At 35.2% G+C, this 27,323-nt stretch overlaps 1 protein-coding gene across 1 annotated transcript in view; it reads right to left on the bottom strand.

The window, feature by feature from the left end:
* Positions 1 to 2,818: 2,818 nt before the first annotated feature.
* Positions 2,819 to 27,323, bottom strand: part of LOC105150855 (protein Wnt-6) — a 39,673-nt gene continuing 15,168 nt past the window's right edge. Inside the window, exons 2-5 of the mRNA XM_011064203.2 lie at positions 24,698 to 24,918; positions 6,314 to 6,433; positions 5,772 to 5,971; positions 2,819 to 5,264 (exon numbers count right to left, since the gene is read on the bottom strand). Coding sequence (XP_011062505.1) covers positions 4,803 to 5,264; positions 5,772 to 5,971; positions 6,314 to 6,433; positions 24,698 to 24,918 — 1,003 coding nt within the window. The 3' untranslated portion in view covers positions 2,819 to 4,802. The remainder of the gene's footprint in view (positions 5,265 to 5,771; positions 5,972 to 6,313; positions 6,434 to 24,697; positions 24,919 to 27,323) is intronic.

The raw sequence follows: 27,323 nt of genomic DNA, 5'->3' as shown, positions 1-27,323 counted from the left end.
ACAGCCAGTATACGAACATTCGCGAAAAATGCGACGGGGGTTGCTGTACCTATCCGAGACGCGCGAGAAAGGGTACAAACGGACGCTCGTTGTCGTGGAAATTTATCATCAGCTTCCACGAGACGTAGAACGGGCGAGTACTCGCGCATTAAGCGCACGCGGGAGGGTTGCGCGAGTGAGGCATGAGGCTTCGGAAGAGAAGAAAATAGAGTCACGGCGTGTTCCCGTGGTATGACGTGTTCTTGCGCGGCCGAAGAGGGCGGCCAGGGCCGATTAATCACGGTCGCATTTTGCGGTTTTGTCGCGCGTCACGACCCACGTGCGTTCCGCGGGCTCCATTGTTCCGCGCCTAATCGTTCCGGGAACGGTGTCGGACAGTGTCGTACGTCGTGGGAGAGTTCCCGTCGTACGTAAAAAAACTCGCGCGCGCGCGGATCCTCGTATGTGCATTTTGCAAGAGTCCATCCTCCACACTCCATCTGAAGTGCCGGTCTCGAGTCCGGTTCACTTAAGAGCTACAACTTCAACTTAATATATTTGTTTTCTGATTTTCTCTGTCTACATCAGGTAGAATAGCAAAGAAAACGATAAGTAAAGAATATTAGATTAGACTTAATTAATCCGGATTTTAATTAGCACGATTTTAAACGTCTCACGATTTCATCTTAATTTAAAAGCAATAATCCTAACGTAAAAATATTAACTATGAAATATCTCCTAAAAGATAGATAAAATAATTTTTATATATCAACTCCTCTCTATATTATAATTATCCTTATTTTCTTAATGTCTGATTTATTCAATAAATCAATAAAATTATATCATTTCATTTTGTTCTCTCTGATAGCTAATGGTAAAACCAAGACCGAAACCGCATTCTCACACCGTTCCTGATGATCCAATGTTTTCATCAGCGCGTAATAACCGGTGTACCGCGTTTTTTTCCCAAAATTGAATTACCGGGAAGCCTCTCCTCTCTCTGGAGGAGTCTCCGCTTCTCGGCCCTGGGGAGACAAGGATCAGAAATACGGAAGGAGGGGACGAGAGGAGGGATGAGGTGAGGGCAAGGTGGAGATTCTAAAAATGGCGTCGCGGACCGACGGCACACGGTAACTCCAGGGCCAATTTCGAGGGGCCATTTTTCCCCCGAAGGGGAACGTCGACGGCAGCCGAAAATTACCCCGCTCGGACCACCCAGTCGTCCCGCGGCAGACCAATCTCCTGGCCATGGGCTAATCGAGTCCAGACAGTCTCCCTTGGTGGGGCTAATTGCGCCTCACCACTTTCGTACCTCCGAGAGGTCGACCTCTCTATTAAGAGACTTTTATCCGGACGCGCTCGCACGCCGCGCCGTGCCGCGTCACGTATTAAATTGGAGGGTGTAAGCTCGCCTCTCTAAGAGTCTTTTCTTTAAGGAGAGTTTTTTGGGGGAGGAGGGGAGGGAAGGGTAGCTTGTGTGGGAATGTATGAAACCGTTGGTAGTAAATCGCCGTTGATCAAGTAATCTCAGACATTCGTGATATTATATGCAGGAAACGTCCTGTAAATATTCTCAGTTAGATTGTGATTTAAAAAATGTTGCAGCTATTTAATGTTTAATTATTGCACTACGCCTCTTTACTTATTTTATAATATGTCTATCTTGGGATGGACAAATATGTATAATGCATAAAAAAATATACGTTTTAATAAAAACGAAAAATATACGTCATAAAAACTTTAATTGAAATAAAAAAAAATTAAATAAAATGTTCTTTGAAAAATAAGTCCATGAGTTTCATAAGTTATGTTTCTTTCTAAAATTATTTATTGTTTTAAACATAAAATTAAAATAAACATCGAAAAGAAAATTATTATTAATATTTAATGCTTATTAATTTAACTCAATATTAATCGCTGGTATTCTTCAATAATACACATTTATCAAAGTAACAATATATATAAATATATGAGATCTGTTAGTTCTCAAAAGTTTACAATTGAACAAACTGTCCTGCCAGCAGACTGGAAAATGTAAAAATAAAACAAGGGAAAGAAATTTTTTCAGTTTATGGCTTCCGCTATCGCCATGAAACGATGGATGCACGCGATATGGCGCGAGCCTTCGGCAACATTTATGGTTATGCGAAATTCCTCTTGATGGTGGCCGTAAAACTATTTTACAAAAAATGGCAGTAGTCCTTTTTACTGCCCGTGTGACTGTCGTGTATAAACCTGAATTACAGGTAAAAGCCCATGTTCTACACGGCGCCTTGATATACGAGACCTCCTAATTCTCGGTGTTTCCTTAATTTATCCCTATTATCACATCTCCAAGCACGAAGGGACAAAAAATTCCTCGTCGTGCGAGAACGTGTCAAACATCTTTCGAGATTAATCTTTTAGCACTCTTTTTTATTCTAAGTTTGACAAAAGATTTTGAAGTATCCTGTTCAAATAACAATTCAAATACCATTAGAATAAAAAAGAATGAAAGAAAAGTAAACCAAGTGAATATCTAACGTCAACAATAAACTGAAGATTGTTAACGGGCTTAAATTCTAAGGACAACAATAAAACTAATGTGCAAACAGATAAATTTTATATGGCTCAGATCTTTACACACTTTTATTATTTTTGCAAATTATCTTCTATACATTTAAATTAAAATATATAGATGTTTGTCAGACATTTTATACATATAGGTATTGGAATCATTATGTATTATTATCATATATTATTCTCAAATAAAAAAATATATAGTACTATTACTTACCTTATCTCAGTAATATAAAAGAGATAATTTATTTGAAATAAACTTGGATTGAATAAACTGGAATTTAAAATACAATTGTTTATATATTTGTTCTTTTTCATCCTAAGATAAATCGTCACTGCAGATAAATTGATCAATCTTAATAATAACAAACGAGATTCATCCGTGAGTGTAATTTTATCCGTACCTAATAGATCAGTCTTATATACACAAACAAGAAAAATAAGCTAAGAAAAATAAGTAACGAGGTATAGTTTAAGAATTGATAAGGAGTGTTTATCCAAAAATCGAGAAAATGCGTATATCTCGTTGGTAGACGCGTAAACATTGATCGATCGAATCGTAACGTATGGCACAAAGCTTAGGTCACGCGAAGGGAAAGCAGTGTAATTATGATACGCGTCAAACGAAAGCAAAGTCCCGAGTTCTTTCTTGAATATAATAAAAAAAAGTTTGTACAAAAATTCAATATTATTGAATTATTTCCGATGTCACTAAAATCGAATTGTCACTTGGGACTTCGCTCAATGTCGTAGCGATTTTAAGCAGAAAAGCGATTCACTAGGCGTATATGAATAATGGTGCGATACTTTAATGGATATGCATCATGACGGATATTAAATTCATTACGTTATCTTATATATATATTATATATGTATATATATATGTGTGTGTGTCTTAATATATATTACGAGCACTGGAGATACGTGGAAAGCCCGAAACATGATCGCCTTGCGCAGAGAGAAAGCGTAGGCGATGTTAATAACAGCTATATATGGAATCGATTCTACAGAAAATCCATCAGGCTTTGTCAGAGCGACGTGTTTTTATCAAAAGATGTACAAAGTTGCATGAAAAACAGATTTCTATTATTATATTTTTCTCAACAATATTTATTGTTAAGATAATTTAAATTAGTTTTATTGTTAAGATAATTTGATAACAAAATTTTTATTTTGTTATCAAAATGATATTTTGTTAAGAAAAACATTTATTAATAATATAACGTCAATTTTTTGTATTATTTTACCATCGAAAAAAGTAGCAATCTTATATCGCGCATAATAAAAGTCTAGAAGGCAACAAGAATCTATATAGAACTGGTCCTGATTATATAACAATAAAAATCTTTGACCACAATCTATATCGCCAGCATTGATAATTGCTACGCTTTGTACCAAATATAAAAATAAATATTCGAGTCTGTATTCAAAATTTTCAGTTTTATGATCATCAGCAATTCATAGATATATAGTCAAAGATATATATTCTTTCATTCTTTAAAACACGATAAATCGCGCCTAGCTACATTTGCGACTCGCGTCTGACTTGGCTCGCGCATGCACTACTGACGTCCCTATATAATCCCACTTCTCGCATTTACACATGTATTTACGCACAATAAATCTCTTCAGAAATCTTACATACGTATTTCTCGCTAACCTAGATTTAATCCAGCCCTGTGTGATCATGATAAATTGTAAATCACATATCGTCTGAATATTCGTCAATGAATATTCACGATCAAGTCATATTCTAGAAATTGATATATTACAAATGCTATTACGTAATAGGGCGTATATCACGAACGTGAGAAAGAGACGATTGAATCAATGGCAACGATAGAAGTCGAAAAGTTTCAATCGCGCTAAACATTAACACTGAACAATCTCAGAACACACTGAATGCTAATAAAAGCTAATTCGTTTATGTTTTTCGGCAACTAATTATTAAAAAATAAGTGGGAGAAAGCTCGATAACCTAATATTCTTCCCATTATTACAAAAATATATTTTAACACCGCAGTGTTCTCTGCAAAACTCTATAGAACTTTTAAAACTCTACGAAACTCTTCAATTATATAGTTTTCTAGTCCATCGTTATGGCACACGTCAATAGGACTTGCGCAAAAAATATAAATCATTCCTCTCGGCATTGTCTCCTCAACTTCACTCTAATCTTCCACTAATACATGCAGGACAAACTATCGCATCAACACGATTCTCAACACTATCATATATCGATACAAGTTTGTCACTTACGTCGACTAGCGACAAGTGTTGACAGTCTTCTTGACAAGACACGTATTGCACGTAACCTCGCAACACCACCGGAACCTACACTGACAATTGACCTTCTCCTTGACGATTCTGGTGTCGTAGCCTCTACCGCAGCAGAGGAGCTCACAGCCCTCGACTCCAGGACTAGTCGAATTACATTGACGACCTGTCGTCCCTAAGGAACCAGTCTTCCTATTCGGTTTGCAGAAATCTGGCGAATCTTCGCTGTAGATCAAGTCGAATCTACCGGGCGGCTTAATCGTGGGACCCTCAGTAATGAAACTATGGCCGTCGTTGCTAGGAATGACTTTGGCCGCGCCATCAAAGGATTCCTTCAAACGGTTGCCAACTTCCCGAAACGGTGGCATCTTGCGCCAACAAGTGCGCACCGTGCAGGAACCAGACAGCCCATGGCACTTGCATTCGGTCCTCATGAAGTTGCGTACGGCCTGAGGAGCGAATGTACATAGCACGTCGGGTAGGAACATATATACCTATTTTTTCTTTCTAACAAAGGCTAACGATTTTTAAATTCTAACAATGATATATAAAAATTAAACCCAAATATATTAAAGACTCAATAATTAAAAGAAGTAACGACTGTAAGATCCTCGTTAAGATAAAGCCTATTAACTATATAATGATATTAAAACATATCTTTTAATTTTTTGTTAAAATAATGTTTGCTAGAGTCTTGAAAATAAACATTATCAAGAAAATTGGAAGCTAATTAGTTCGGATTTAAAATGCAAAATGCAAAATATTTCGAAGATTATCTTATAATAGAACATGATTCTTCCGTTGGACAATTGTGCGTAAAATTGATTACAAAATTGATTTTAATTATATTATTACGTATATGATGAAAAAATGACAACAAAATCAATTAAATAAAAGCGCATGCATGTATAAAAAATTAGAAGTATATATGGAGAATAAATATAAAAATAACTTACCAGACGACCGGCGTCGTTATTATGAAGCTTTACCAACGTTTTAATATCGCTTCTTTTACGATATGGTGCATCCATGAATTCCCGGGATTTTTTAAAGCCAAAGTTTACGTTATCGCCACATCCTCCCCATTCCCAGTCTCCTTCTGTCGGCAAACTTTTCTTCGCTTCAACCGTACGAGCAAATTTAGCCAGACGATTACCTGCGGAAATTGTAATTTTTTCCTATTTTTTAAAATATTAATCGTGAGGAAAATGATATAATCCGAAATGTTTGACGTTTAAAATTATAAAGAAAAAGTTTATTGATATTTCTATTTCAATTTTAAAAAAACTTACGCAAATAATGTTACGCTAGTGTTACGATTTTTCTCAAAGTAGATATAAATGTACCCTTTTAATTTATGTAAAAAAGTAATAATAATTTCAGTATTTATAATGGATTTTTAAAAGCCTGTAAATTACTATAAATTCCGATGAGAAATTAATGAGAAATCGATATGCGAATTAAATCACAAAGAAAGACTGAAAGAGTAAGCTTTTACCCTTCGACGTCATCTTATCGCAGGAGCATTCCACGAGGTCACCCATAGTGCAGGCTCTGGTAACCGCATAAGTAACTCCAGCGGCGGTGATGGCGTTCACGAAACCCGTCTCTCGCGTATCTGCAAGCACATGGAGGGGAATCCGAGATCAATTAATGGACTATTACCGTGGTAGCGTGGTCCGCAACGTAAATCACCGATCGCGAAACAAGAAGAGGCGCGCCCGGCGCGCATATGTGCGCGGTAAACGAGTGGTAATAAAAAAATCAGCAAGAATCTTCCCGGTCGCAGAGAGTCTCAAACGAAGGAGGATGTCGGAAGATAACGTCGGCAAGGGTTAGGCGAGGAAAGTTGAAGAAGGTCGCGCGCAATCAGATTGCCCGAGAAACAAATCGGATTACGCGTCAGCCGGCGAATAAGACAATTTAGAATCTCCTTACATATGTGCGTGCCAGACTCTTGGAATACATTAATTAATGATATCGTTCTAAATAAGATCTGCCAAAAATACTTGACTCGATAAAAAAACAATCTTTCGTAACAATCTTCTGATAAAATTTATCGCTTCTTTATACAATTTTCATAATATAATATACACCTGAATTTTTATATATACTAGTAAAAAATATATATATTTGCAATAATATTTTTATTTAATTGTTATTCATTTATTTCCTAATACATGCAGTATAAATAAGTGATAGAATGGTGTATAATCTAAATTATTACTTAGCGTATAACTTCCCGATTAGACTTCGGTTTTAGAAACTTTTAGTGATATCTTAATAAACACGTCTTGTAGAGGTTGAATAATCTAGTTGGTTGAATAATCTAGGCCACTTAATTTGTGAAGGCAGATCTATAATTACAACAGTATTCAATCGCGAATAAGCTATGTAGATCGAAAACCGTCAATTCATATAGTTGCTAGATCCTTGTACATCGTTATCTGAGTGTCAAATATAGAATGGACTAGCGACAGAAGGTATAATTTGACATCAGATACAGTATGCATGCAGTAATTACTTATATAGCGTCTAGAAAGTCAGTACGTGTCAATTAATCGATATAATGATACACAATTATCGCTTCTTTAATTTTTTTTTGGATATAAGAAATTACTATTCGCAACTGCGAACATTTACATATTTCAATAATGTCATGGATTTCACCAGATTTCGAATGATTACGTAAACAATTAAAAAATCATCTAGCTCTAAAGTTGAAATTGTTTGGTTTTACATATAATAGTTAAAAAACTATAATAATATTATACTGGTTAAAAAACATAGTATAATAATTTTAATACATATATATTAAAATTATTATATTATACCTTTTTAATCAGCGTTTAAAACATATTTTGATTAAATTTAACATTGCGCTATAAAAAGTATAATATAACCGATATATCCTGTCTAAGAAAAATTTCCCTCGATATATCCTGTCTAAGAAAAAAATTTTTATTTTAAATTTATTAAAAAATTTGTCTTCATAAAATTCAAATTAGGAATTCTAGAACATCCTATATTTGTTCTATATATATATATATATATATATATATACGTAGAACAAATATTCAAAGCTTCTTTCAATCATTTCACCTTGAATTCGTACATAACCCTTATTTAAAGATATCGAATTGCAAATTCTATCTGGTAGTTCTGTGAGATGTGGGTGGTACCGATCGCCAATGGGCCATACGAAAAGATCAGCTCGCCAGTATAAAAGGGGTATCGTTGAAGGCCTTAGAAGCAAACGCCCATCGGTCCCATAATCGGAGCTCACGCTTGTCTGATTGCAATAGGTGTACGACGGAGACTCACGCCCGGGTCGTCCGATGCAATTCCTCGTGATGTGTGTGTGTATTCGGTTTCACTTGTCATGTCTCCACTCAATCATTAAGCAGACAATGCATACAACGCCGAATTTCACCTCTTTTCAAAACGGAAGATCGCCACCGCCCCTGGCCATTGTCTCTTATATATAGTCTTCACGAACATCCGGTTTTTTGCAAAACCGGAGATTGCATATACATATACATTTCTCTTTCCATATTCTCTCCAAATGCATTTTATTTCTTTAATTCTTAAAAAAATAATCTTGTAAACTATTCTAAATATTACTATTTTTACTATATATTATATTTATGTGTGTATAATATGTAGACTACATATTATAACATGTAGAGGACAGCTTCCTATTGTGAGATAGGCGCCTAATATGAGATAGCGGTGTTTCTGCTAAACTAATAGACGCTATTGGTTCCATCACGAATTTATTGCTTTTGGATTGAAAATTGTTTATTAAATTTAGTAGAAAATTCATTATTAGATCATGCCTGTAATTATCATAAAAAAAGATTTTAGAATTTGGATATCTTCAAGTTTCATTGAGATGAGCCTTTAAACATTGTTTATTATTTAATGAATATTTGGTAATAAATTCTTCATGTAGTGATTGAGTAATGTCGTACTAATAGAAAAATACGGGATATGTGTTGAATTGTTTAATTACAGAAATAGATTTGATGGTCGCAAAACCATAAGGCATGGAAATCGTAATACGATATGCCAAGGTATTTCTAATATGAAATAAGCCATGCTCCCATGCATAGTGAAAATCGTTGCTAAAGTATAAATGTTATTATACAATAATAAAAAGGAAAACTGGAATGAACGTCGAATGCCTATTTCTGCGATACTTGATTTCAACTATCTGAAGACGAGTTCTGGAAATAATGTATCGCATATTTATTTTTCGCGCACTCTGGCTGTGTTGGTTTGTATTTAAGAAACATTAAATAAAGTTTTTTAATTGCAATACTGATATATCTTGCGTTTTACTATCGATATTTCAGGGCATCTCATTAGGAGCACAATTTTTTGACTATGAGATTTGCTCACTTTTTATATTTCTTTAATTTAAAAAAAAAATGAAATTTGAATTAAATTTTATAATATAATTGACATTATCTTAAAGCTTATTAAATTCCCTTCAAAATGACCTATTGTTTTTTAAATTCTGCCCATAGACTTATAGCATTTATCCAAAATGAACTTGATCTCATAATAGGGGCCTTTCCCCTATACATATTTATTTATTTATTTATTTAAAAAATTAAGGTATTTGTATAAATTATACATATTTAATTAATAGTGTATTATTTACACATATATGTATATTAATATATTACAACATATTACATTAATGTGTGCATATTATATGTGTTTAAAGATTAATTTATTTTATCTTGATTAAACGAGTGAATGTACAGATTGCTCATTAATTATATTCTGAAACATAATAATATATTATAACATTCAGTTCTATATGGTACACCCAATGTCTTCACATAAATACACAACCAAGAAAAAAAATAAGAAATAAAGCCCATAACGGTCAAAGCTGGATCTTTAGCTCCATCATTTCCTATTGGTTGTGTATTTACATGTATACGATCCAATAAGATTCTTACTCTCTTCATATAATTTTATAATATACTGCAAATCATTAAGGCCTGACAAAATCATTTTTAATTTTTAAAATTTTTAATTATATATCAATAAATGAACATTAATATACATATAATACAAGTCTAAGGCAAAATCCAAAAGGGATCCGTCTCCTCGTTAAACTGACGATATCGCCTTTCATTTTATCTTATTGCGAAATGCCGATCGAGAAAACCAAGCCAAGATCGTCTCGTGTTGATCTTCGCGTCGATATGATCTCTGCCGATACCGACACGCCGGAATTAACTCATAACGTGGAATGCCCGCCCAATTACGGATTCCAACGAAAAGGGGAAGAACGGAATCGGTAGCTATCGTGAATATCGAGCACCGAAGCATCGGCAATGCAGAATAGTGCCGCGATCGCATCTCCTTTTCAGAAACTTGATACGCGATCTTCTGTCAATTATCCTAATATAAACAGCGATGTCGATAATATCGGTCGTTGTGCCGCCAGAGAATAACAATATATTGTTATCGTTTTTACTATTTTATTTTTACCTCTTACTTTTATTACCTTGTGCACTTTTATCATATATTTTATAAATTTACATTAATCTAATAAAAATTTCTCACATAATCTATAGATTTCTAAACCAAATGATACGCGCGCTTTATAAATCAATATTGTCATGGAACAATAAAATAAGAAAAGAAATTCGAACGAAAAAGGAAGAATGAGCATATATGTATCGAGGGTAGAAAGCCGGAGGGAAACGCGGAGATGAGGTACAAGAGGTCCGGGTAGTGGGCCCCACTGTGACGCCAGGGAGGGGTTATACGCGTTTAAGCCCGGTTCTCTGTGGTTCCCATGGATTCCAGGCGGGTATCTTCAGCGCGGATCGACAGCGTGGACGGAACAGGAGGACGCAGGCCAAGGAAAGAGAGGAGGCCTGCCTGCCATCGCTCGCGATATCTTCTGATGCATCGCCTCACCTTTCAGTGCGTATTTAAACGATACGATAGTTTTATACGAGCGATCTGATATCGGGACTTTGAGAGCGGGAGAGAGGTCCGGCTAGCTCTCCTCTCTTGGCTCCCGGCGTGGCCGTATTCACCGCTTCTTCGTTCACGAGCGGAGATCGATCGCTCGCTCTGTCTCCGACTCCAACCTTCGCTCGAATCGACGCATCGGCCCTTTAACATGACGGAAGCATCGAACTCTTTCGAGCTCACGCGGCCGGATCGTTTACGAGAGTCTCGTGAACTGCTCTTTTTTTCGCAGCCTCCTCCGCTCCTCTAGAGGCACCGTTAAGATCAATTCTGAATCTGGATGACTCTCGAAAAAAAAAAAAAATACTTAGGAAGTTTTCAAAATCATGACTGACAGTCTAAATTATTTATCTTTAAAATATCAGGAAAATTATTTTAATTTATTAAATTACCGCACGTTAATACTTTAGATCTATATTTCTGAATAACATTTATAAAATTGGAGAGCTTACTGCAACAGTGAGCTAATCCACATTTTCCGTAAAAACGGAGGAAATAACTTTAAAGTTAAAAAGATGGGAAGTAGATTAATCCACAGTGAGAAGATCCATAGTTTTTACAACTGTTGCAGTAAACCTTCAATTCTTCTCGCGAGGGAGAAGAAAAAAAAAAGATAGAAAGAAAGATCTTTTAATTCTAATAATAAACTTTCAATTTTTTCATTTTCAACAATCACAACCTCAAAAATATTTGTTTTATACTATTACCAGTTATCTTTGCCGAATAATCTAATATGTAACCATATTTTATCTTTATATATATAATGATTTTAATATTTGGACTGAAGCAGACCTCACGTCAGACATATTTATATTAAACAAAAATTTTTTGTGGAAATACAATCGTACGGTCAAAGGCCGTTCAATTTCACATCTTGTAATATTTTTCATTCTCGAATGACAATTCGTCTGAGTATTTTGATGATCGCTTCGGTGCTCGGAGAATGCTGGAGGTGCAGAGGAACGACACATAATATAAATCACTTCGAATCAATTAAACACGAGGCATCGCAAGCCGATGATCTCGCGATGCCGCCAGCTGCACCTGTGGGCCCTTCGTCTCGGGTCGTCCGGACGGTTCAGCCAATTATCAGCATTCCAGGGCATTATCCTCAGAGCGGGACTTACGCTGTGTTTAATTGCAAGTGATCATCTTCTTCTTTTTCAACCCTTTCGCGTCTTCTTCATCTCCCGCTCGCAATATTCTCTTCTTCTCTCGTTCTCATCATTCCAGATGAGAGAATAACTCAGCCGACAATAAAATGCAACCGTATAGAGGATCATTTTATTTCCTGAACCCGAAGAATATTTTTTCGCGAATTTTCGCTGTTTTCTTAAAACGTATAATTATTTTTAATTTACTCATATCACGTTGGTTTCGTAAAAAAGTAAAGATAGTAGCACGAGTAACGTCACAAAGTAATAAACGTAGTAATAAATGAAGCATAATCATTTATGCGACTTATAATTTCAAATTAATATTTTAATATTTTGTTTAATCGAAAGAAATTAAATACTAGTAATTTAATATAGTATTATATAAAATTTAAAATATACAAATAATTATGTTAATTTTGTTCTTTATTTGCAAGTAATATCGCGACAACAATATGTGAACATTGTCTTTCAAACATTAACTTCAACAAGTGCAATGTGTAATACTCATTGAGTATCCAGAAAGATCGCTGAGGGTCAAGCATTCGCGCAAGACGTAATGGTCGGCATGCACTTTCCAGTTTTATGAACCTCTCGTAATGTTAATAATGTCGGGCATATTATCCGAACTTCTTAATGAGGGATCAAGACGACGTACAGAGATCCCGTTTATGGGTAAAAAGAAATTACATCGCTTGTCCCGTGACACGCGTTGCATCAGCGTTGCCACTTGACGTATGCATAAATATACACGGTGTATCAGCGTTCGGCGTTCTTTCAATATTACTGCATCAAAGCGAGGAATGTCGCGAATGAACGTTCCATTTACCGCGGACATATACATGTCGTGCCGTTGAAATGATCGTAATACATTTTCTCGTAAATTATTATATAACGTCGGTCGTGGATCACATGATCGTGTAATGCCCTGGTATACTGTCTTATGCACTGAGTGTTTTTATACTTATATTTATGCAGGATTTCAATATGTGGCGCAGTAAGTAATAAATCTTGAAAGAACGAATAAATTAATAGTAATAATATCTAGATAGATATTATGCTAAAATGAATTATAATTCGACAATGGAACGTATTACAAGATGCAAAATTAATTTTTATAGGAAGGGAAAGCCACAATAATGGCGTTAAAATGATGTATTTTGAGGAATACCTACAATAGCTTTTGCATGAAATATTGTACAATAAAAAAAACGAATTATAACGTATTTTACTCAAGAGAGAGAGAGAGAGAGAAGCTGTAAGATTTTTAAAATAAATGCTCTCTAAAGGTTATACATTTTTTTTCACTTATTTTTTTCCTGTATGAGTAAACATGCTAATTTTCCAAGAAAAATCCTAGAAAACTTAAATATAATTTAAATTACAAATACTTTGCCGACATTTAATTACAAATACTTTGTAATTAAATAAAAATTAATTTCCCATTAGAAAATAATCTAATATTTTAATTTGTACTTTATAATCGTATCGTAACTTAAAAAATTGAATTTTTTAATATATCTTTTATAGTCTTAAAATTAAAAATAACATATCTATAATAATATATTCTTTATAATGCTGTATTAATGCACACGTTATCAATATCTAATATATATTTATAGAATATGCAAAAGTATGCGAAAGTAATTGCATATATAGCTAAGCACGTGCATTTTTGCATAGGGTTAACAAATCCCTCGTAAATCTCGCGGTGATTAATCGGTTGGATTATGCAAGCAATTTGCGGCGATGCGTCGGACCGCCATTGTAGGAATTACGTCGCCGTTGTACTCGATCGACGCACGTAGATGCTATCGATCGTTCTCAATGCTACAACGGGGTGATTTGTTTAGCAATGAGACAATCTATCGGGCCGATTCATGCACCGATTCATGCGCAGTAGATCGTACTTAGTATTGATCTTCGCGTTTAAGAATACGTCTCTCCTCGCCTTTCTTACTTACAATACTACAATTTGTCCTTAACACATTTATCGTAATTTTTCACTCTTATTATGATGAAATAAATTAATTTAAAAAATATTTGGGGAACACATAAGTTGATAAAGTTATAAAGGATTTTTTAAAAATATTGGCAACTAATAAAAATATTATATCTTGCATTACTATATCTATTTATTTTATTTGATTATCTAATATATATTTAAACATTAGAGATGTCGCTAGACAAAAAAAATATGGCGTGTTATTTTAACACAATGTTCATGTAGAATATTCTTATTTATGATCTCTTTCTTTATAAAATAGCTTGCCATATTTCCTACATGTGTGCATCATTTTTGTACCGCATAATATCGTAAAAGTACGATGTACCAGAGAGCAATGCAGAAGAAGAAAAAGAAAAGGACAGAGGAAGGAAAGGAAATAACATTAGACGCGCAGGATGTAGGCGAACACGGGAAAGGAAAGGACAGACGACGTTACAGCAAGACGAAGCAGGTTAAAGCGAAAAGAGCAGCGCGAACGGCGATAAATCTCGACGGGCATCCGTAAATAAAGTTGAGAATATTCAATGAGAGAAGAAGATAGCGCGCATATAGGGCTGCAAGCTGAGTGCACTTGCAGCGAGGTGGAGGATAAGAGGACAAGAGGATGGAGAAGCGGCGCTCGCGCGAGTACCAGATCTTCGCTGGCCCGCTCTTCGACTCTCCGAGATCGTAGGGGAGAAAATCTTTCCAATAAATACCGCGAGGAACGGACGCATGAATGCCAGCAAAAATCGCCGAATGACCAATTGCGGCGGGAGCTCCTCAGGCGCGTTCACCTTTTCCCCGAGATTCCAGCGGATTTTTGAGAACTGCCGCACCATATCACCGCTGGTGATTCTCTGCTCTTGCAGGAATTTCTCTCGCTCCTTCTCTTTCCTACACTCACCGTTCTCGTCAAGCATTCTAAGTTCCATTCGCCGTGGCGTACCAAGCACGCCTCATCGTCGCACGAGATATCGCGGTAATTACGAGATATCAGGAGTGAATCGAGAAAAACGACGCTGGATCGCACTATTATTTCATCTATCATCTCCCTTTTCGCATAATAAGAACAGAACTATTCGAATTGTACGCTTTTTACACACATTTTTTATCGATCATACGTAAAGTTTGATTGTCCTTTGCATATTTCAATTAATCAAACTATTTTTTTTCTTTCTTTTTTTTTTTTTAAGGAACAGTTAAAGTTTCCTATTAATTAAATTACAATCAAGTTTTGCGTATCGAGGATGTTCGATAAAGTATGAAAATTTACATATCATATGTCGCAGACGTGATTTATAACTATAACGCGAGAGAATTGTGCGGGGAGAAACATTATCGTCATCTCGTCGGTAAAACTCGCGAAGGAATGCACCGAAGTTTGACAAAAACCCATAAGATACGACGAGAGGAAGGCAATATAAAGACGACAACAGCAGTGGTGAGTTCTCCTTCCTCGGTTTCTACTCGTTCTCCTCTCGACGTGGAATCGACGAAGCATTCAAATGTCAGGCCGAAGAAGTCTAACGGAGTAACAGATCTGTCCTGGTCCCGAGGCGTACTTTTTTTCGTCGGTTCTCTTCTGTTCTGCTATCTCCGTCTTCTACCCTCCCGCGCATCCGGAACGAAGTTAAACGTACGGTAGTCGAGATACAATAAACGTACGGGACACTAAACTGTTTGCTGTTGTCAATCCTTTGTGGAGACGACACCGGCCCAGACGTTCTCGCGGTGCAGGGAGCCCATTTGCTCTTTCAAAGTACAGTTCTTATAAAGCGTAATCGCGCAGAAAATTCATTCTTGCTTCTACATTCATTGATATATAGTTACAAAATAAAAAATTCGCGATCAGTGAATAAATGCAACTCGTACAATTATCGCTATTTCTATAAATGTCAGTTAAATTAATTATTTCCCCTATTTATATCGATTATAAAGATTAATTTCAATCAATAGAGATAAATTGTACTGTGAAATATATGTTAATTGATGGGACTTTTTTTATGCGCATGCAGTCGCGCCTCGTGTATTTTGTTCGCTGTTTATAGTTTCGCCAGGAGTGCACACAGTTCACATGCGGTTAACATCGAAGCTAATAGTGTTAATAATATGACGTAGGTTTTCGTCCTCTCACTAAGGAACGAAAGAAAGAAGTCAAGACTTCTTCTCTCTTTTTGTATTTATTTCTCTTGGGATATCGCGATATGATGCCTGTCAGGACCGGTCGTATGAGGTATCTCTTTAGTCATGGATAATTTCCTTCCTACCGGTTTCTACGACCGTTGGAAGCGAGAAAAATCAGGCTTTTCCTTCGTACAACACGCTTCCATGATCGACGCTCATGGTTGCGCCATTGTTCCTCTTGTCACGAGAGTGCCACTGCTATACCATGCTTTATGAATGATTCATGTGGGCCAACTCGCTACGGGCCAGCATCCGGCTGTGCTAATAATATTTCGTGCACATCTTTGGCAATATTGTGTGAAAGCCAGAGGCAAGGAAAACCCCCCCATGGCGACATATTCCTGAGAAGTAGCACCACGGGTGATGGGTACTGTGAGCAAAGTGCTCTCGACAGATATAGCTTGTAGTCACGTCAATTGCTTTTGCTTCACTGACCTTGCTTAGAATTAGAGAAGCAAGGTCAGTGTACTGCCCTAACGCGATTACAGCTCGTTTTTAAAACGGTTTATATAAATCTTTCCAAATTTTGATTTATGAGACATTCCTTTAAGTTCAGATAGAATCAAAATACATATGAAATATTTGACAGATAATATCTGTAATTATTTCAAAATTCACAATATTTTGGATAAATTAATGTATCTCGATATTTCATTATTAGTATTTAATTAAGAATATTAATTAAGAATAAGAAATTATTTTTATATTCTGCATTCGTTAAAGTTCAAATAAATTTGATCATTTGTGTATATAATACAATATATTTCTTGATTTTATACCATATTTAATATTTGTAATTATTATTATTATTATAAGAATCATTAAAGCTGTTACATAAGATTTTTTTCACAATAAAATTTATCAAACAATTTTTCTCAATTCTCGAAAATAAATTTTATCAATTTTTCACACATTTATTGTTAAACGTTCACCCATTTATTAATGATCGACAAATATCGACATGAACGAGTAAAGATTCACAAGGTACGAAACAAACTCGCGAAGCCCGAACGACGCAAAGGACAAATATCTTTTAAAGGCCTTTTAGTAGATGTTTGACACGTACACGTGACGTTATTTAATTTCCGTACGTGCGAGATGGGAAACAGGAGAGGCGCGAAAACGGGCTGGGAATCCTATATGGAGCGCATTAGTTAGCGCCGCATTCGCGAGGCGACGAAAACACTTAGCGTTATGCCGCTAAATCCGTTTCAGTCCTTCTGATTATCGCTGCTTCGTGTTCGCGTGAATTTCAACGCACGGTCTTAACCCGTTTAAGGGACAAGTCAGGGCCACGAATCGTTAAAACGCTCAACAATATTCGCGTAGAAATATTAATTACCATCAATCAAACGGGAAGCATAATCAAAGGCTGCATAAAATATTTAAAAAATGACTGAATAAAAATTAATATTTACAATGTTAAAGAAGCATCATCTTCGTGGAACTTGGCATTGAATTCCTCAGATTTGATATTTCACGCCCTCCGCGTTTCCTCGTGCTTCACACATTTCTGTGTTCTATAAAGAGTCATCCAAAGATCGTAAAATAGGATGAGCCGAAGATTTTACGAGCGATATTAGCGGGATCGCCGGCACCCTCACTGTCGAATAATTAGTCCCCGATTTAATAGAGGTTCCACTAAACTTGCTGCCCCTCTATCCTATTAGGAATAACCTCAGCCAACCCTGTTGAGAACCATTCGAAAAACGACTGCCGGACCACCGTCGTGGAGAAACTGCGGTAACATTTTTTTATTACGCGTAAACTGTCCTTTTTATTTTCATCAAAAGTTAACGGATCAAGAGATTCGTTCATCTTTTCTTATTCTTCTCTTCATTTTCTCAATAATTTATATATATATTTTAATAATTTACAGCGCTCGAGAGAAGCTATAATTATTATACATTAAGATTATTATGTATAAATAACAATAATTGTAAGTATTGCATTCCAACGACAAAAATAAATAATGTGCAAAATCATTTTTCAGGTAAACGATTTTCACTACGCTATTGAAAAACATACATGTGTTCTGAGAAATTTCAATTTGCAGAAAACAAATTATTTTGCGACCGCTCTCACGGAAGGAAAGCATCGCGAACAGACAAAGGCACGACTAAACTCGAGTTTATTAATGCTCCAAGGTGAGCATCCTCGTTAGAGAGTTGGGAAACCACAAAGAAAAGAAGTATCTCTAAAGTAGTCCCAAGATGGCAAAGCATATGATCAATCGCGATAAGACAAAGTTGCCATGAGAGCGATCAATCTAATTGTAACGATGAATCAACGTGATGTAGCTAATTGCCTCTATCTTCAAATCTGCGACTTATAATGGCTGCGAGAAAGTTCTTTCGGGAAAGCCATAATGCGCAGCCTGTTAACCTCGGACTTCTTCTCAATGAAAGAATAAAATCATTACGTTATGACTCTGGCTACCCCTCTTCTCCTTCCACTCTCAGAGAGAAAAGAAGAGAAGGAAAAGAGAGAGGACAATTTGTTGATTTGGAGGAGGCGGCCACTTAGACGACCGTTTGCTTCGTCACTCCGTGAATTCTGTGGAATCTCGGGATGAATGAAGAAAACCACTCTCTTAATTTAGTCGAAACCCATCGATTCGACGATCGTACCTGCCGGAGGAGAACTCTGCGCGGGGCAACACAATAAATTCCTTCCTCCTCCGCTTCCCTTTACTCCAGAGGTAGCTCTTTCTACGGGTTTTTGACGCCCGTGTTCGTCTTATCGCGACACGCGGCACCCCTCAATTAAGAGGTGCTGCTCGTCCACGAATGTTATACCAGGCTCCGGGGGCCCCCGGGGTCCCCGGGACCACACAGCGGGAGCTACCTGCTGGGCCTAAACTATCGGCCGAATCGCGCCCATAAAAATTAAACGTCGCCAGATAAATAAACGTCAATCGGGAATTAAGATAGGCGCCGCCGGTAGCATGGATCCTCATACGCTTTTTCCCTCCCCCTAACCCACCCGTTAGGAATTTTTCCCCAGAGATGCATCCGAGAATGGACGATAGATAAGCAAGTCTCTGATGTATCATCAGTCGAATTTTCGGTTTGGAAAAAAACTTACAAGCATCTGTCTCTCTGCGAGTGTATCATTACTAGACATTATCGAATGATCATACTTAATCTGAAATACGTGACATAATCGGGCAATTTCATCAGTTTTAGGAAAGTTTTTCAAGTGAAATAATTCTTTATAAGTACACACCAATTTAAGTAAGTAAAATGTGTGCCAATTATTTGGTGATCTTAAAATAGTTCTAAACCGAAGCTGGAATAGTAATATTTGTACAATAATATTAAACTGCTTGTCAATTTAATATTATTGCGAATAAACATCTTAGAAAGCTATACATATAATAATTTGATACTAATAAGCATCTTAAAAACTATAAATAATTTATTGCAAAAAATGTTACTTCATCCGGTTTCCTTATTTATAATTCTATATTTAGAATTTTTATTTTAATTCTGTATTTACTTTTATAGACAAAGACTTGCAAAATATAAATAAAAATTATTTCTATAGTATGTTATTATTTTAATAATATTCATTTTATTAAAATACTTCAATACTTTATTTATATTAGGTGTTGGAATTAATTCGTAGCGTTTTTTAATGAAAGAATGTTATTTATTTCACATGAGCATTAAAAAATACATTAATGAAAGTACTTCCTAATCACTTGTAAAACGCTACGAATTAATTCCAACACCTAATATTACAATTAGATACTACATCTTATTGCTTATTATTTCTTCAATTGTTTAATTCAAATAAAAACAGTGAGAAGCTGAAAGTTTCCACCAGAGCTTCCATTATTTTTGTTATTCCTTGATAAAAAAACAAAGTATTTATTTCTTATACATAACTTATCTATTTTAAACTTCCAAAGAGAAAAGAATAACTCGAATAGGATTCGGTAGCCAAACTCCACGTGTTCCTTAAAATCTTTTTGGACAAAACGGGTGGCCTAGAAAGTCATATATTTCTTCCGCCTAGATACCTAACCGCGATCTGTCTTCAGCTTGTAACAGATAATAGTCACATGTATCAATAGATCCTATTTACGATGTCGCAAAAGCTAGATTTCTAAGAAATAGTATGTGTTACATCAAAACGACGGATTAATAATAATTTATTCTTTTTTTTACAGTAGATATAATCTTCGCATGCATTTATAGATTTGTTTAAAATACGACATTACGATTCATATATATTTAAGACAAAAAGAATTAACAATTATGAGTTTAAAATTTTTTATCTAAGAGATAAGAATGTAGTTTTAAAAAAAAGATCCGACAAATTTTGATTTTTAATTCAAATAATCAATTTAAGAAATAACGATGAAAAGTAGATAATTATAATACTTTAATAACAGTAATTTAAATAACAATTAAACTATTAAATGTAATAACAATTTTATTCCCTAACAACAATTCAATAAGAATATAATACGGAAGTATATAGAAATACATAGAGTCGCTACAAAGCAGCCCAATAAAAACGGTATAACGGTTACATGGGACTTCTTAAGGTAAGCTGTCCGCGAACGGAGTCACAGATAAATGATGACGGCGAGAATTGTCACCCGGAACGACCGGTTAACACATTGCCGCCCCTGTCATCGATCCGCACCGTCCAATAATGCATTTTGTAGACGAGATTTATGTACCTGCTGTCCAACCTTTTCTCGACAGAGGCCTACCATTTTTTGAGTGTAACTTCTGACTCTACGAATGCTTCGCAACACAAAGCGATATTTATTTGACAAACTGATTTGTCGTCTACCTTTCTTATTTCTATTATCAATGTTATTATTATTATTATTATTAGTTTCATAATTTTTATGTATTTATGTACATATCTTGAAGCTAAAAGACATAAAAAGAACTGTAGTTCTATCTGATAATGGTAAGCGAACGTCATAATAATACGAAATAATAATACAACAAATACGAAGACGCGTAGATATACTATACATAGAATAAAAACTTATTATACAGAACGTCCCGAATTTAAATGGCTAAACTTCGGGAATATATAGGGAATCTTTTTTTTAGTTTATCGATTCCTTACACGCTTTAGCCATTTAAATTCGGGACACTCTGCAGAAACAACAATTACAAATTCATTACAACCCAACATAACGAATTTTACAATTACTTGATAAAACGTATAATTGGACTTTATCAACTTATACAGCAATATCATTTTTATGAAGTGAGGCAAGACCATAAATGACAAATAAAATGCAAATTAACTTGCTGATATTGTGATTCAAACCATATTTGTAATGATTCTCTTAAGAATTAAAATATAAAAATTAAAAGCCATATTTGTTACATTAAAGAAAGATGTCAAATATTCATCCAGAAATTTACAGATATTTCTATATAATGTTCGTAAAAAATAATTATAATTAAATTTTTATTCAATTTAGAAATAACTATTTCTGAAATTAAATATAATACGAATGTATGCATCTCAAGAAATAAAACTCAAGAAATTAAAAAAAAAAAAACAATTACGAAAAAAAGAGTCGTCCTCAAATTCTGTGTTACAGAAAGTAGGATTGCATGTCGAATGATTGCCTCTGCTTTGTATTTAATATGACAATCAATTATTGAGGTAATATTCTGTATAATAAATTTGTCATATCACATATTATTTACACATATCTTTTTGTGAAAGTAAATGACTATATCTAAATACTGTAGAATGTTTAGATTTCCGAAATATCGAAAAATAAATGAAAGTACCGAGCGCGGTGCCTATTCGCTTAATTAAACTATCGCTTTATTTATTCGGGCCGACGAGCTGTCTCGTTAATAATATACTATCTCCCGCATCTCTCACGAGTGAATGCCGATCGTCAGGCATCCCCGACGGTGTCGTGCTTAATACGATCATCGATCGCCAGGCGTGGATTCCACGCGCGTCCGCATTTAGCGTCTTACCTGAGAGACGATCCTGTATCAAATCACGATCGATAGGATTGACGGCGATCTTTAGATCGCGAGAGAGCGAGTAAAGGAAAGAAAAGAGTGAAAGTGGGAGACAAAATGGAAAGACTTAGCCGCGGTTCGTCGTAGCAGAAAGGCTTTAATTAAAGGAACATATTGCCACTAATATCCGACGGACAGTGTCAATCTGTCAGGCTACCATAGGACACCGATCTGATCGGGCGTTGAAGACCAGCACAGACTATTGAACACGTCTTCGATTTGGTTGTCGTAACCAATCATCCGAAATTAATATATCGGATGGCTAACTGAGCGAACCACGCGGACAGTTTCATCTTTCATCGGATTCAGATTTACCGCGCACAGAGAAAGAAGGTCCAAATTCGATTATGTGTGAAAACTAAACGATCGACTGTGTAACGTATTCAAGATGGAATTCGTCCACGCTTGTTTACAAATTCTCTACTATCCACGATGAGATAAACGCATCTATGTTTATGCAAGATCAATAAATAAATGCTATTCATTGATAATAATTATATAATATTAATTATAAAAATAAAATATGAAAATTGGCAAAATTTTGTTAATATATTTTTGCACTAAATTTATAAAAAATATTAAAAATAAATTCTTTCGAAATTAAATATTTTTGAAGTACTTTTTTCTATATATGATAATATATAGATACTATTTTAGATATACGATAATAATACATTACTCTTCTATGAAAAGCGCTCTAGTGAATTTTTACCGAAGCAAAAAACTTTAAAAAAATAAGAAATATAAAATTTTTTGTAATGCTTTAAAAATGAAAATAACTATATAAACTTGCTAATAATCCTAATATATCATATAACTGAAAATGAAGAAATCTAACATCTCGACGAAGAATACGAAGATATTTTCTCGTTTATCATATTATTTTTATTTTAAAATATTCTATTAAATATTCTATTATTTTTATTGAAAATAATTCAATAAAATATTGGAATCTCATAAAATATATTATAAAACGCTGTATCGAGATTATACAGAATAACTTTCAACAAGATAAACTTCTTTTTTTTATTTCAATAATTATGCTAGATTTTTTTGTGCAAATTGCTGATGAAGAATTAAGAAAGTTAAAAAGAAGCAATTTTTTAATAGGTAATAATAACACAAACGCGGATATGACATGAACGACCTATAATAATATAGTTCGTGGAAATTCGATTTCTCAACATTCCGATCAGTTAAGTATTCTTGGCAATAACGGTGGAATTATCATTATTATCATATTACTACACGCTACTATTTGCTATGGTACCTTGCAGTTTGACTTTATAGTTGTATACGCGTCGAAGTGATCTCAACATTAAAGAGAGTAGTTATTACCTTTTTTCTAGCCATCGAAACACTATACATATATATCTAGAATATCTCATTAAGGTTAATTTAAAAATAATTATTTATTCGTCCGTAATGTGTCCTAACTCGAAAAAGGCATACTTAAAGTAATATATAAAAAAAGCCATGACCTGTCCAAGTTATAAATACAATAAAATAAAATTGCATCATAAAATATTTGAATAAAAAATATATGTTATATAAAGAATAGATAAAAAATCAAATAAAAAAATCGACACCTCTCTTTTTTTTTTAAATAAATTCTAACTTAAACTGCATTCTTTTTTATATATTCTTTTTATCCCAATAAACTTTATGTAAATATAATTTAGAGATATGTAAGCGCAAAACAATATAAGAAAAAAAGTTTAATAATTTATATAATAATTTATAATTTATTGATATAATTTTTCATTGAATGATAATCAATTATCCTAAATGAAAACATAAAAATACTATTGTTATACATCATGTTTTACGATCGATTAATATACTCGTATCGGTATAGAGTGGTCAACGTCATGCTCCACATGCGGAGAGATTTTTTAAAGGCCCCGCACGTAGAAAGATCCTTAAAGGTCCTAAAGGGGTAGCCCATTCTGGAGGTGTGCCGATCGGGCACCGGCATTTAATCGTAACGAATCGCCCTCAGGCCCCGTAGGGGAGTGTGTAATCGACATCCGGTTCGCCTAATGTCGAACGAGTAGCGCCCTGTAATCTGCTGCTAGCGTGTGCATTGTCGTGCGCGGGTCCCCTTCTCGCTCCTGAAAGGGGCATCATAGGACCGGAGATCCCTTTCTCGAAAAGAGAGCGAGACCAGGGCCCGGAATAGCGTTTGCTCGACCTTGCGACCATGATTCGCGAATAATGCGACCGGATTCACGAATTTACGGGATCGAGTGCCTGAGGCAAAGGCCTCGTTCGGGTCTTTAAATATTTTTCGTTAATTATAAAATTATAAAAAAATTACTTATTTTACTTTCTTAATTTAAATCCATTTGAACATGGAAAAAAATCATTAAATGATCCAGTATGTTGAAACAGTCCATTATATATTAAACGTATCACATAATAAACTAGAGTAATAATTATTCAACCTCAATCTTTAATAATCTCTAAAGTTAATTATTACTGATTTATATACATATATATATATCGATGAAACTTACCACGGAGCAGAATCTTCTTGAGAGACCTCCTGACGGTCGTACAGTTCCACCTTCGATTTCGAAATTGGTATTGACATTCCCTAGTACCTACTTGAACACCCTTCGCGATTTCTTTCAACAAAGATGGCTCCTTACGACAAATATCAGCTAACTTTCCTTTCAGACGTCTTGTTTTCTTACAGACCAACATCGGATCCATCACCAGCTGGCTTCCTACAGTCCTGTAAAATCAAAAATTAAAATACGCGATTAAATATGTCATATTAAACATATTAAATTTATTATTATACATATTTTACTTATTAAATATATTACATATTAAATATATTTAATGTACCTTGTTATATACCTACTCTTTAAAACTTTTAGAATGAATTATTATTCTAAAGAATGAAATCTCGCTCTTAAAGATTGAAAATTGAACTACTCTTTTTCAAGATTGGCTGAATTCATTTCACTCTTTAGAATAAAATTTTACTCCAAAGGATTCAAAGAGTAAAAATTATCAGTAAATGAGAATACTGTTATAAATGCACATGTACATATATATCTCTTGCATCGTTCAAACTAATTGAATAATTTTTTAGCGATAAGATTAGACAAATACTGATATAAATAAAAAATTTATACGCAATTAACAATCAAAGTCAATACGTGGTAAAATTTTTAAACGAATTTCTCAATGGCATACACCACAATGCAAAATGTTGGAAGCTAATATTTTATATTTTAATTGAATAATAATTAAATAAACGTTTCGACCTTAATTATACATAATTATACATGTTATGCGTACTTATTCTTAAATAATAAAAAAAATAACAGTAACCTAAACGCTTCCGTATTTAATTAACTTATCTGCACTCAATATACTCAAAGTAATGATATAATCGCGAACCGCGAGGAACTCGAAGCAACGTTCCCTCAAGACACGACACGCGCTAGAGAGGAAAACGGTCAGAATAATTTACGGAAGCTACAAATCCTGCGGCCGAGTTGCTGGTTATTTAGCTACGCAATATCTTTCCGCGCGCAATGTGGAAAAAGGAACGCTCTCGCGTGAGATTAAACGGCAGCTCTCCTTTTCCGTGATGCTTATCCATTCCTTCTAAAACCCGTAGAATCTCTATAAGCACAAGTGTTGTGTCTCGACGCAGCCCTGATCCTCACGATTAATCGCTCGTGTTTGGATCAGAATTTATTTCTCCTTAAGCACACCGTCGTGCCTCATAAATCAGTCGGAGCTTCGCTATTTACAGAGAATTCGGATTTACCCCATTAACATCGTCTGAACACGGAAGATTTGTCATTCTCAACGAATTCTTTAATACTACTAATTTTTCGTGTTCGCTACGCGAATAACCAGATCGCACTATGCAATGAATTATATAATAGAGCAATAAATTAACAAGGAAAAAGCGCTAAAGATCTGCACACGTTTCATTCGATTGTAGCTACTAAAAGTGGCGGTGTCAGCCTTATTACACGTAATTTACTAACGACGAGTGAATTATAGTAATTGTATTGATGCCGTGCAATTGCGGTCGACACGACGTGAGATTATTATGCCAATGAAAGTTACTATTTCTCTTCTCTTTTTCTCTTCAAGTATATACTTCAAGTATATACTAAACGTCTCTGACATTTAATGAACGCACAAAACTTCATTACAAAAAATCAGTAATTAAATGATCGTATGGAATGACGTAAAGGTGACAAAGAATAAGCCAAGATCAGAATGATATCTCATGAAGCTATGGTGGAATTTTGTGAGAGACCAGAAAATGAGATTTGCGATACCGCGCCATTAGAGAATAACAAAAAATCGTCGAAGAAGATGACGAGAGATGAGAAAAAAGAAAAAGTATAGTAGACACAGATAGTAGATATGACAATCGAATCTGAACACGCTAACACCATTACAATAATTAAAGCTCTGGCGTATTAAACTCGTGGCGACGTAATCCAACGAATGAAAAAGAAAGACATACAGCAAGAAGAAATAAATGTTATGGAGCTACAGGAGGACCCTGTAGAAAGAACGAACGAGTATGCCAAGAGGGTGTAAAGAGAGAGGAGAGAGAAAGAGCAGAGAAGAGACAGGTTGATGATTGCGCCGAGGGTAGAAAAAAAAGAAGAATAAAGCGAAATGGATTCTGAGTGAACTACGAGCGGTGGGAACTACGAAGTTGAGAAAGACGACTCGGAGGCAGAAAGGTACCAGCAGAAGGACGAAGGGGAAAAGGACGAAGTGAAAGAAACGCGGACTCGCGAAGGGCACGAAGACGGAAAGGTAAAAAGAGAAACGATAGGGGCCCAGGAAGGGTTAGGGAGGGAAGAGGGAGAAATGGAGAAGAAGAAGAAGAAAGAGGACAGTCCGGGCGACCTTCGTTACGAAACGTTAATTAAGATCATTAGTTCTGCGTCGGTAGGATGCCAGGGCGCGTACACGACGGCCTCTCGGGAATGCAACGACCTTAATGGCAATAATTCCGTTAAGGACGGTTGCTCGCGCGCCCATGTACATCGCCACGGCGTTCCCGATGTGCCCTCTTCTCCCTCTTTGCTCTTCTCCGCTTTTCGTTCTGCACGAACAGGAATAAGAAGCCGAAGGTAGTACGACATG

This window comes from Acromyrmex echinatior, chromosome 2 (assembly GCF_024713525.1).
Source record: "Acromyrmex echinatior isolate Ae372 chromosome 2, ASM2471352v2, whole genome shotgun sequence".
Classification (NCBI taxonomy): Eukaryota; Metazoa; Arthropoda; class Insecta; order Hymenoptera; family Formicidae; genus Acromyrmex; species Acromyrmex echinatior.
Note: the sequence above shows the minus strand (reverse complement) of the source record. Positions and strands in the feature narration are given on the sequence as shown.